We start from the raw sequence: 13,301 nt of genomic DNA, 5'->3' as shown, positions 1-13,301 counted from the left end.
GAAGGATACGTCATAACTGTTAATAACCAATCAAGTCTACGTCATCGTTTCCAAACTCCTCCGTTTTCGGTGCTCGAAAATGCCGGCGTAGTGTGGACGCTCGGTGTAAACATAGCAAAACATTATGCGTTTTCAAATAGAAACGGAGTAGTGTGGAGCACAGCCCAGCTGGAGAGCCATGGCTGTGCTCTTACTGCTCCCTTAGTGAGCCTGAAACAGACTTGACCTGACAAGCTCTCACCAAATGTGACAAATATAAAAACATTAGGGAAATATATATTTTTTTAAATGCATTCAAGAGCCAAAAGTTTTCTACCGCTCTCAGATGAAGACAAATTATCAGTTCTATTGAGGAAGGACCCTAAGGGCTGCCTGCCATAAACTGAGGAACAGTGAGAGACAGTGACAGTAGACTGCACTTTGTTATTGTTGTTGGTTGTTAGATTTCTGTGTTTCCTGTTATATTGAAGAGGGGGTAAGATAAGGTGGACGTGAAGATGGGGTTAGAGGAGGTGGATAAGGGGTTTGACCAGGGATTCACCATAGCTCTCACCTCCACTCCACTATGAGCTTTCTTAAAATCACCACCTGGAATGCTCGTGGTGTTCAGTCCAGTGTTTATTGTCACCAAAAAATTAAACATTTACTGGACACTGACTTTGACATTCTATGTGGTGAGAGCATTGCTGATGGTGTCGGTATTTTTTTTTAAACTCATGATGTTATTAGAAAAAGAAATATTATTCCAGGCAGGCTTTTGATGCTAGATTGTCTTTTTAGAGGAGAAAAACACAGAATGATAAATATGTATGTATAATTCTCCTGACAAATCCCAAAACAATCTGTTTATTTAAAAGACTCAGAGAATTATTGTCAGTAGGTTATAAAATTATATTATGTGGGGACTTTAACACAGTTACTGAAGAAAAAGACAAACATAGTAAGAAGTCCTTCAAACTGTGTCCAGAGGGCAAATTTTTATGTGAAGAAACTAAATTAATAGATGTACTGTACGTATGTAGATCTGTAAACCCAAAGCAATAAACGATAGAACCATATTAAATGACTTCTCAGATCACTTCTTAGTAAAAACAACCGTGTCTTCTGAAACCTCAGAGGTTTCTGAAAGCTAAAGACTCAATAGGAGAACAAAAGAATAAAAAAAAGAAAAAGATAGGGGTTTGAGGAGTTGGAGGTGAAGATCATGTTAGAGATGGTGGAGGTGAAGAGAGGATTAAAGTAGGTGGTGGTGAAGATAGTGTTCAAGGAGTTGGAGGTGAAAAAGGGGTTAGAGGAGGTGGAGGTAAAGAGGAGGTAAGATGAGGTGGAGGTGAAGACGGGGTTAGAGGAGGTGTAGATGAAAAGGGGGTTCGAGGAGGTGGAGTTGAAGAGGGGTTAAGATGAGGTGGAGGTAAGGATGGGGTTAGAGGAGGTGGAGATGAAAAGGTTAAAGGAAGTGGAGGTGAAGAGAGGGCTAGAGGAGGTGGAGGTCAAGGGGGGTTAGTGGAGGTGGAGGGGAAGAGAGGGCTACAGGAGGGAGATGGAGGTGGTCTGATGTTAATACTCAGGTAATGATGTGTGATCAAAAGACTGTGATTTCTTACTGTGATTTCACAGTTGAAGGTTAATGAACCAAACAACCTATTCTTCTTGTTTGTTTCCACACAAACTTTAAACACTGATAAATCCAACTGTGGACATGTCTCTTCCAGTAACGTCCATGATGCTACTTTAAAGGCCTTTGAAAGAGCAGTTGACAAAGGCACCCTACCCAAAAGTCCATCCATTCAAGGTCCAAACCATACAGTAGCTGTTCTGGAGCTTTCATTCGTAGTTTTGGTAGATGAGTGAAGTAAGCGCTTGTGGGACAGGCAATCATAAAATCATTGATTTTCTTGCAGGTTATGTAAACATGAGATACAGTTTGTACTCTGAGGGATGATTCAGGTCCCTGCTTGGTTCTCCATAAACAGGGTTTAGCAAGTCAAGAAGCTTTGTAGGTTTGTGGTTTGCTTTGCTGAATGTATTGTAATCTTTTATTTTTTTTCTATAGTTTGTATTTTTATAGTATTGGTTGTCCTGCTCCATATAAAGCAATAGTTGCTCTTGTGTTTGTTATAGCTGTCCTTAGTGGGATGTGATACTTGACTTATTACTATCCAAAGCGCATCCAGAATTGGCAACTGAGCCAGGGGTCCAGAATTCGTCCCCAAAGAGACAACAGAGGAAACAATGGACACACATGACATGATATTCTGCTATGTTCCTGCAGTAAAAGTGGGTTAATATTACCAGGTGTTGGACATTTTGCGAGTTCCTCAATCTGGAATACCTCTCAGGTCAGGTGTAAACATATCAGCTGGGTGGAGTTTGACTTCCTGTCTGCAATAGACAGACAATAAAGACAGAGTGGAGCAGGTACAAAATAAAACAACCATAGAGTGACTTATTTGCCAGCAGTTAGGGTTGGCCAGTTTGATGCTGTTCTCTGTTGTAGCTGCTTATTGATATGGACAGATTTAATTTGAAGTAGGCTACAGCCTTTTGCAATTTAACAAGCAACATGGCATTATGAGAGACAGTATGAGACTGATGTTGTTAACGCAAACACCCTCAGCATACTCGGCCCCTGGGACACCCCCTGCCAATCGCACCTCCTTCGTTGGAGTCACCCCTCGAGACCCAGGTGGACTCTACCAAGCCCAGGTTAGTATGGTTCGTTTGACAATGTTAAACTCAATTTAGAAGAGATTCAAATCTCCAACCCAGATTATTGGAGGGTTAAGAGCTCCAGAATCTGCAACGAAAACTAATCAGTGGCCGCTTACACATAATAGTATCTCGTCAGTCAAAATAGTGGCAGCAGATGCTTCTATATGCTGAGGTTTGGATGTATCCTTCTCTGAGATATCTGCCATTCCCAACATAGATAAGAGGTCAATAGAAAATTAATAAACAAATAAAATTTCCTTCGTGGTGCTCAAAGCTCAACAAGCCGATAACGGCCATGCTCCCAATCATTTTTTATACTGCCATTATCTCAAAATCACAAGTTGATTAACTTGTGATGAGATAACAAGATAACCAACTCATTATATGGAGATAACAAAAGGTCGTCTCTTCCTATTACTTGTAGTGTTTATCAGAGGTCAGGAGTACAATGCCAGCATGTAGAGATGACTGAGGTCAAGCCGTCACTGGCGTCTCCACGGTCAAATCAGCTGACACTAAGGTAGTAGTGCACTCATCTAGTGACATTAATGGGAAATGCATTCAAGCGGTTAAAATTGAGCTGAAAAGTATAATATATTATGTCTCTATCCATTTTATGAAGCTGACAGCTAGTGGAGTACTTCACAAAAGTTGTACACAAAATACATATATAAAACAAATAAGATTAATTCGATTTTGTTTACAAGAAGTATAAAACACATTACCTGTGTCCCTTATCAATAAACAAGAAGATACCACTAAAATGTGAGGGAAATGCCTTTAATCTTTGATTTGTGGGTTACTGGGGAAAAAAATAAATAGTTCTTGACAATGGCAGGTATTCATTTGAGTTGCAGACATCTCTGACTACATACAGAATGTATTTTGTACATACCCTTTGTGAACACCTTATATTGAAAACAGGAAGTAGTCACATATATACACTAAACTCTAACCATTACCGCTAACCGTTGCTAGCTGTCAGCTCCCATAGAGACTTTTTAAGACCATTCCACAGTAAAGGAAAACATTCCAAATGTCAGTCAGCTGATTTGATCGCGGAGATGCGAGTGACATCTCTATGCATGCTGGCGTTGTACTCTGATAAACATAAGAGGAAACCATCTTTTGTTTTATTGAGAAAATGAGATAATCAACTTTTGATCTCAAGATAACAGAATTGAAAAATAATGGCAAGCACAGCTGTTCTCGGCTTCCGTACATAGTGATCATTTCACTATATTTTAATATCTGTTACTTTTTGTCTAAGGAGGATGTATCCACTCTAGACTATGTGAGCTGCCCTTTCATTCATGTTTTGCTTTCCTCTAAAAGTTGTGTCTCTGAACTCATTTGTGAATCTACTGACACCCTCTGGTTTTAGTTTTATGATTGCTTTCAATAATAAACTCAGTGCTCTGTGGTTTTTGTGGTACTATGACAAGGATCACATTTGACAGAATCTTGTAATAAAATGTGTAATCTATCTGCCAATAAAACATTGGTGGGAAAATGAACTGTGGTGGAAAAAAAACTATTCAATAGTACAGAGTGAGTCCTATGATACTGAATACTGAAACAAGAAACATTGAGGAAAGAAGTTTGTCTTTAAAATATTTATTCTCTGGCCAGAGAAGGCTTCACCGTCCTACAGACTGCATTTCAGTCTGCAGAGGATGGGCCAAGAGTTCAGTTTGTCTCCTGCTCTTAAGCATCTCAGCACACAGTAGGGGGAAACTCAGGTATTTACAGCATAACAATTGATCAGCAGTTTCAAGCTTCCCATTGACCCCTCCAGTCATCCCCTTCCTCTTCTGAGCCTTGTCACCCAAAGAGATTTGTCTTTATTACCCTTGCCTATCTCTGAGAATCTTCACACTTCAACATTATTTGGTTAAACTGCAACCCCCATTTGGTTACTTCCTCTTATCAAAGCAAAAGGCAGAGATAACACATATGGTCCTGTTACCACTCTCCTAGGTACACAATCATATGTCACATATATAGTTTTGTTAGTGAGTAAGGCACATGAGCACATACCAGAGGGTGTCAGTAGATTCACAAATGAGTTCAGAGACACAACTTTTAGAGGAAAGCAAAACATGAATGAAAGGGCAGCTCACATAGTCTAGAGTGGATACATCCTCCTTAGACAAAAAGTAACAGATATTAAAATATAGTGAAATGATCACTATGTACGGAAGCCGAGAACAGCTGTGCTTGCCATTATTTTTCAATTCTGTTATCTTGAGATCAAAAGTTGATTGTCTCATTTTCTCAATAAAACAAAAGATGGTTTCCTCTTATGTTTATCAGAGTACAACGCCAGCATGCATAGAGATGTCACTCGCATCTCCGCGATCAAATCAGCTGACTGACATTTGGAATGTTTTCCTTTACTGTGGAATGGTCTTAAAAAGTCTCTAAAAAAAAAAAAAAAAAAAAAAATGACCGTAACATGAACTAAATCCCAGTAGAAATGTACTAGCACAACAACATTTTCTATCACAGAACACTGACAGGGAATTCCTGCAGCTTCCATCCAAAACTATGAGTGTCTCAGAAGTGTGCGCTGTGAATTGAGTCTTGTAACGGTCAGGCAGTGTGTGAGTGGCTCAGTGTCAGGAATGAGGCTATTACAGCAGGGTGGTAGAGAAGTGGCAGGCTACAGTAGGTATACAGTAATGGCAGGTTCAGAGGGAGGTGTGTGTTTGTATGTGTGTGTGTGTGTATATATATATATATATATATATATATATATATATATATATATATATATATATATATATATATATATACGATATAGAAACGTATTGTGATTGCAGCAATTTTGTTATTCCTGGACAAATAGCAGACGTCCTCGTTTTGTGGCAACCCAGGGGACGTGAAGGCAAGATTCAGAAATAAAACAGGAAACTCAGAGACAGTGGCTATGTAACAAAAAGTGTCCTTTAATAAACAGGTTAGGGTAAAGGGGGATGGGGTTAAACTTAACAAAAGATTCCTCCCGGTCAGGGTCTTTGGCCTTCAGTCTACACTCAGTGCGAGGCAGTTCAACCGTCCTGTGTAGGTAGAGCAGAGGAGAGCGGTGAGCCTGCTGGATTACCTCCCATTTCATGCAGCCTGTCTAAAGTGGTTCAGGAAATCCTCCTTATCTTCTGCCCAGTCTGTCTGCCACTGCTCCTTCCCAGCTCTGTGAACATATGCTCACTCTTCACTTGATGGGCTGTAGGTGTGACCAATGCCACGTGCCTAATGGCTGCAGCACCTGAACTGGATAATAGACTCCCTCTATCACCTCCCCCAACCTGAGCTTGGGGATCCGCCCCGTGTCGGGTCTGCTCGGCTTTTCCCCCTGGTTTGTCACAGTTTGTAAGAACCGTTCATTCAGTCTCATTCAGCTTCCCATGTTTCGAGTGACTGCTCCACGGTAGCAGCGAGTGGGATAGGAACATGATGCCGGGTTGCCAATACCTCCAGCTTTCCACTCTCAGCAATCACAAAAACCTGGTTGCCCGCTGCCTACTACAGCAATCAGAGCAGCTCTCTCTAGCCATGACATATGGCACATAGATGCCAGTGCCCCAAGCTATCCACTTCCAGCAATCACATCAGCCAGCCATAGCAGGGGAACCTAGGTCCAGGATGCCTACTTCAAGCAAACCACAGCAAGTTGCCCTTGCTGGGGCACCTCAAGCGTTATCTCACTGGACCGTTCAAGTTGCAAAACTCTGTGTCTTGCTCAACCGTCTCGCTTACAGGAATGGGATTATTATCTCTTAACCTTTTAATGTCCTCACTAAGAAAAAAGTAATGGAAAAATTATTAATTTGCATTTTTTATTTCTTTGGGGCAGTTATAACAATCCAAAAAAAATATTTCAACAGACCCCACAGTTTTTTAAATACAGGCCTCTACCAAACAGTTGAGAGGTCACTTTATGGTAAAAGTACCAAAATACATACAAATACGATTTTTGGTGATATACTATCTTGTTTTTGATTCAAACAAGGGAACATTGCAAAACACAGAAAAACATTGCATTTCTAACATTTCAGTCTCAACACACCTCATCTGTGCAGTGTTTCAACAGCACAAATGTTTTTTGAGCATTATTTCTACTTTATTTCTGATGGTATGCTGCAAAGCATTGCTGGTTTGCATTCAAACACAAGACAACGTTGCTTTTCTGACATTTCCATCTCAACACACCCTTTGGACACACAAAGAAAACACACACGCACCTCCCACAGTGATTCACCTCTTCACAGTGAAGGGGCCAATGTCCACAGTTGTCATAACGCACATCTGGTTGTGGTTGTGAGGGTCTTGGGGTGTAACATTTCTTCTGAGGTGGTGGAGAGCAGGACGATGGTCTGCCAACTTTGGGTGCTGGCTTGTTGACTCTCATCAAACTGTGGGCGATGGCCAGGCAGAATCTTTTGAGAGGCATTGGTTTCTCGTTCAGTAGGCCACAATCTCTCTTCTAGACCAGCCAGGAATTTGAGATCACAGGTCAAGGATGTATCCAAACAGGGGTGTGTACCATCGCCTTGACTTGGCTGGGGTCTTGTACAGCTGTACCAGCATGTCAGAAAGATCAATGCCTCCCATATGCTGATTGTAGGCAGGAATGAGTGATGGGCACGGGACAGTAATCTTTGTACGGGCCTCTTTGCTCCACCGTTTGACAGTTGAAAGAGGCATGATCCCACAGGCATTGCTCAAAAGGTTGACACATTTGTTGTCATACCTTTTCACTGCGATCATCCCTTCAGCAGACCTGTGATCAAAAGCTACACGTCCTTTCTTCATCAACTCTTTCTCTGTCATCAAGGTAGCTCCACCAATGCGGTTTGGTCGGACAGTGCCGATGCACTTGGCACCCAAGTTTGCGTTCAGCTTCTGGATCAAGTTGAAAATGGTAAAGTAGTTGTCACAGAAGACGACAGAAAGACGTGGCTGTGTTATGGTTTTGCATAAGGTTGTCACCACTTTGGCTCCTATAAGTAGCCCCTGCTCCTCCTCACTTGGGGCAATATTGAAGAATGTGGCTGCCCCTTAATAGAGCAGTAGGTCATGGATGATGCCAGATGAACTGGCCCGGCAGAACAATTTAAAGCCCCATTTGTCTGGCTTTTTGGCAATATATTGGCGGAGAGTGCCAGCCCTTGTGCCTTTATATGCCACCATGACCTCATCCACACTGTGCTTGTAAGTGGATGGGATCAAGAGACACTGCTCACGAAGCATATCAAAGAGGGGGCGGATTTTGTCAAATCTGTCTGGAGTGTCTTTGCACTGCTGATTATCATTAAAATGGATGTACCGGCGTAACAGCTGGAATCTCTTCTTCGGCATGATATCAGCTATCAGATCAAAACGTGACTCGTGGTGCCAGTAGTCCTCAATGGATGGGAAGTTGAACACACCCATGAAGAGTAGTATTGCCAGGAAGTCTTCAATCTCTTCAGGGCTAGTCTTGATTGGATCAGAGTACAGATTGGTGTGATGAGCAATATGTCCAATAATTTGGTCAGTGAAGAGCATTTTGTAGTACTGGAAGGGTGTCTTTACAGCCTCAGGGGGTTCAAATATTGATTCAGGAACTTGGAATTCCTCAATGTCTTCAAGCTTCCAGATTCTCCTTGTGCCTTTGTTTGGGCCTGAGGGTGAACTTGGGTCAGGTGTGTCCTCTGGCTCCACCAATGAAAGAGTTTTTAGTGCGTTCTTCCCTTTTTCTTTTCGAGAATATGTCAATTGGTTACCATCCAATTAGTAGTTTTATTACTTCTCCGTATTTATTCTAGATAGTTACCATATTTACTTTTTACGAAAACCTATTTATAAAACCATTTAGGAAAACAATATAATGTTAAAATTTTTCATCAAATATTTATTGGAATAACATTAAATATATATTAACAGCAGTGAATATGTAGTGGTTTTGATTAAAAAAAAAATACATTTATCTCAGAATCCTTATGTTTACCATAAATGATAAATCAACCGTTCGGTAGCGGCTTTCTTTTTATACAGAAAGAAATCTGGTTTATTAAATAATTTGGCATATATATATGATGAAATAACCTTAAATGTATCATATTTACAACAATAAATAATCAGATGTGTTTTATTTTATAGCAAATTCTGACTTTTATTTACGTTAGCTTAACTTCGCTACCTTTATTATAAAGTGACAATTAATCCGTTTGGTCAAGCATGTTTTTAGGAAAATATTTTACCCTTATTCGTTGTTTTTTGTATCAAGTTACATAATTCTGTTCAGTAAGACCTTGTGTTCTGTAATATGTCAAATAAATTTGCTTACCTTTGAAATTTTCACCAAATAGTGTCCACATGTTTGGAGGAAAATTTGTCTTGCTAACTTCTTGTGAAGAGGCAAGTTAAGAAGGCCTACCCCAGACACAGTGACATCTAGTGGATTTCTTTATGAGAAGAGACCTCAAACAAGTTGTAGAGATAGCTCAATCAGGTTAAGTTGAAGTCAATACATTTTTTAATAAGATATAGTGACTCAAAATGTGCTCTACCAAACTGTAGGGAATAGGGAGTTATAGGGTTAAAATGATCAAGCAACAGACCCTCACAAATTGGTTCGCGATGCAGCTCCCTCTGTTCGTTTTGGGTGGTTTGCGTTAAATCAGATCCCGGAGCTCGCAAGTGAATGCCAAGTCATTTTCTCTCTATGAAATCTACCCAATAGTAGCCACGGCCATTCTGTGGGGCCACAAATGTTCCAGCAAGTCCATCTCTTTACTATCGACAATCTTGCAGTCGTTTACCTCATCATCAAATCACGCCGCAATGCCCCATTCATCATGCAGTTCACGTCTAATCTGGCAGTCTATTACACCAGTACGTTCTCCACGCAGCACAAGTCCGGGCCACTCTAACGCCATTGTTTTTCTCGTTTGTCAATCCAGAAGTTCAGAAGTTTGACTGTCTTGGAGACAGTGGTGGACCGTCACAGCCAGCAAGGCCTTCTCTGCTGGCCTAGACAGAATCACAAAGTTATAGCTATTTTATAATTTAATTATTTTTCATAAATAGCTTTAAGTAGAGCTTTTATCCAATCAGAGTTTGCCCCTATGCTGTCTCTAAGTAAAACAAATCTGCCTTCAGAATTACAAGTGAATCCATTTGCAGTTTACGTAAATGGGTATGATATTGTTGCTTGTCATAGTCTTCAACCAATCAGACTTTTAGTTTGACATGTTGGGCGTATTCCTATGACATGCCAGAGCCTTCTAGCTGGCCTACAAGTACATCATCATTTAACATGCAGCTTGATTGGTCAGTGGGCTAGTGGGACTGTTGTGAAACTAGCTAGCAGAACTTTGTAGTAGTGGGAGTTAAAGTTTAAAGATATGCAAGAAGTTTTTACGTGACATTACATTTCTAGCGTTTTGGCATGTTTGGCGGTGACAATCCTAATATCTACTGCCTCTGTCGAGCAGACATTTTCAGCCCTCAAACGCATTAAAACATATTCAAGAAAAACAACTAGGGAGGCTCGACTGTCATCACTGGCGTCCATGGCAATCGAGAAAGACCTCTTGCTGGAACTGAAATGCACCGATGTACTGTACAACCGTGTCATTGAACTCTTTGTAATCAAAGAAAGGAGGATTGACTTTGTCTTTAAATAGTGAACAGCAGCTTTGCTCTCTACAACGCATTCATCTATAAGCGGATGTGCTACGTGAAGTTCAAGCTTAGCATATCAATCATGTTTTCCTTTAATAAATCTGTAAATGCTTCTATTTGATGGTGTAGTCCGTGCTAGTGAAATTTATGTTGCTTTTGATTAGTGAAACATGTCAAAATGAATGGGAGTGGGAATTATATTTTAAACAACAGCTTGCAAAATCAAACAGTACAAAGCAGCTTCACCACGTTCCAATCGACAGTTTTCTGAACACTGACGGTGCTTGCAGGTTCATTGCATGTCACACTCAGATGGGTCCAAAAGTCTTGGTGGTAATCTGTTTCAGACTGAAGGACATCAGTTTGAGGCATGGCAGAGGCAATGCCTGCCTGGTGAGTGGTAGCACAACAATGGAGAGAGTAATTTACTCAAATGATTCATCTGCACTGCTCTCATGTTTGAAAATGCCGCAGAAATTAGCTGTAGTACAAACAGGGCATTTGCTGTTTATAGTGTGAAATTTGGGTTAGCCTCAGTGTTCCCCATCAATTGATTTGGTCTGTGGCTGTTTTTGATCCTACATTTCTGACACTGTAACAGAATGTTGACACCATCCAGAGCTGCACATCAGCGATGCAGGAGCAGTTTTTTTAATTGACTGCCAAAGATCTTCTCTTTCGATCTGCACCTTTGATATGGTAAACCCCAAACTGCACAGTGGAGAAGGTTCCTTAAGAGAATCAGATGTCAGAACACACTTCTTGTGCAGAAGCAAATGACTCAAGTTCATAATGTCATTTTATGGATTGCCTTGTCATGATTTGATTGTTGCCCTCATGGATTATTACAGCTTGGGTTTAGGGTGAGCATCAACGCAGGATTCAGTTTTAAACCATCTCTTATTCTGTGTGTAATGGCTCTCGAGCTTGACTAACCTGACAGTGTGAGCAGCAATGGACCATGGATCCTCGCAGGCTCAGTGTTGAGGGGAATTAGACTCATACTGAATAACCTTTCTCACTGGTACTGATTGAAGCTAATCAGGAAAGTTCTATGTTCATTTAAAATGTTCCACAAAGTGGGTCAGCACCAATCAGATATGATCTTTATTTGTATTATCAATAGCTTCACAGTCTGTAAGAAGTCATAAAAGATGTACATGCATGTTTTTTTATGGTTCACAAATCATATAATTGACAGCAGGGGTCACTAATAGGCGGACCGCGGTCTGGATCCGGACCCAGACGCAGTTGTATCCGGACCCTGGACCTACAACCGATAGATCATTTTTTTGTGATCAAATTTTTATTGATTTTCAAGATATGCATTAAAAATCAACCATACATTACAATGAATACGTACACACATATACACACACACACACATATATATATATATATATATATATATATATATATATATATATATATATATATATATATATATATATATATATATATATACATATGTACACATACATACATATATATACACACATACATATACACACGTATATATACACATAAAAAAGAATAATAAAATAAAGAAATTAGAAAAAATCTAAGTAATAGACACATACATGCTCTTACTCTGTAATCCCCCTCCCCCAATTGGCGACACCCACCCCCATTATACATCTCCATACAATATACTAGGGGATATATTATAATGTACTTGATTACATAAATTCTTGAATTTGATTGAAAACTCTAGTCCAGGATGAGATAGCTTTTCCTTTAGCTCCATGCATTCTAGCTACTGAGAGTTCCATATTTACCATATTGAGATAACTAGCTAACCACTGGGATTTTGTGAGAGCATGTGGAGGACTCATCGCATTGCCAGCATTTTTTTTGCAGCTGTTAGGCCGGTTAGTAAGGTGCGTTTTTGTTGCTGTGATAATTTTAGCAGGGACATGTCATTTAGGAGCAGTACAGTCGGAATGCATGAAACTACATAGTTCAGAACATTTGTCAAAAAGGAGCATACCATTTTCCAAAAGAGAGTTACATCTTTGCAAAACCAAAACATATGCATAAAAGAACCAGCAAGTCCTTCTGTACAAAGAGTACATATTGGTGATGGAATTACTTTCATTAAGAAATTTTTCCTAGGTGTGAGGTAAGTTCGGTGAAGAAAGTTAAGATGTATCTGTTGGTGATTAGGATTTTTAGAGGTTTCAGTTATGGTTTTCCAAATGTAATCCCAGTCCAATGACACATTCTCCATCAGGTGTTCGAGGTCTTTAGTCCAGACCTGTTTGATATACAGAGGTTTAAAAGAAGAGACAGAAAAGAAGGAGTACAGTTTTGATACTAATCCCTTTGTTTGGCCTTGTGTATTCAAGATTGTATGTAGGTGATGTGATCCCAAAGGATCATTCCATGGTACCCCATATGCTTTGAGTGATGATCTTAGTTGTAGGTATAGAAAAAATTATGAACCAGGTAAATTGAAGGTACTACGTATATCGCTAAATGACCTCAGACCATTCTCATTAAAGATATCTGCCAGTTTATGTACCTTTTTGCTTGGCCATGTTGTTGATTAAAATGGGGCCACACCAGTAAGTAGTAGACAGTTATTAAAAATTTGGGTATCGAGATGCCATTTGAGATTTGTTTTGGTCTCCTTTTCAGCAATGCGCCATGTTGATAATATAAATGATATAATTGGGCCAAGGCAGAGTTTATATTGTTTGAATATTAGAGAAAACTACGTCCTCTAACCTGCGTGGTGAGGCAAGATTTTCTTCGATTGGTTTCAAAGATACTGATACTTCTGGATTCAACCAGGTTGAAAGTGGTCTCAGAACAAAAGACCAAAAGTAGTGTTTAAAATTTGGTACTGAAAGACCACCTTCAGATTTATGTCTTTGTAATGTAGTCATTTTAACCCGTGGTTGTTTCCCTCCCCA

General features: G+C 40.0%; 1 protein-coding gene across 4 annotated transcripts in view; it reads left to right on the top strand.

Moving 5' to 3' along the window:
- nfic (nuclear factor I/C) overlaps window positions 1-13,301 on the top strand; it is an 80,622-nt gene that overhangs the window by 53,859 nt on the left and 13,462 nt on the right. Inside the window, exon 12 of one of the 4 annotated variants that reach the window (XM_068709350.1) lies at window positions 2,618-2,706. The exons of the other annotated variants lie outside the window; for them this stretch is intronic. Coding sequence (XP_068565451.1) covers window positions 2,618-2,706 — 89 coding nt within the window. The remainder of the gene's footprint in view (window positions 1-2,617; window positions 2,707-13,301) is intronic. 4 annotated transcript variants of the gene reach the window in all.

Source organism: Cebidichthys violaceus, unplaced genomic scaffold (genome assembly GCF_023349555.1).
Source record: "Cebidichthys violaceus isolate CVI_PGR_0920_01 unplaced genomic scaffold, fCebVio1.0.p SCAF_144, whole genome shotgun sequence".
Lineage (NCBI taxonomy): Eukaryota > Metazoa > Chordata > Actinopteri > Perciformes > Stichaeidae > Cebidichthys > Cebidichthys violaceus.
The sequence above is the reverse complement of the archived record's forward strand: the minus strand, read 5'-3'. Positions and strand labels throughout refer to the sequence as shown.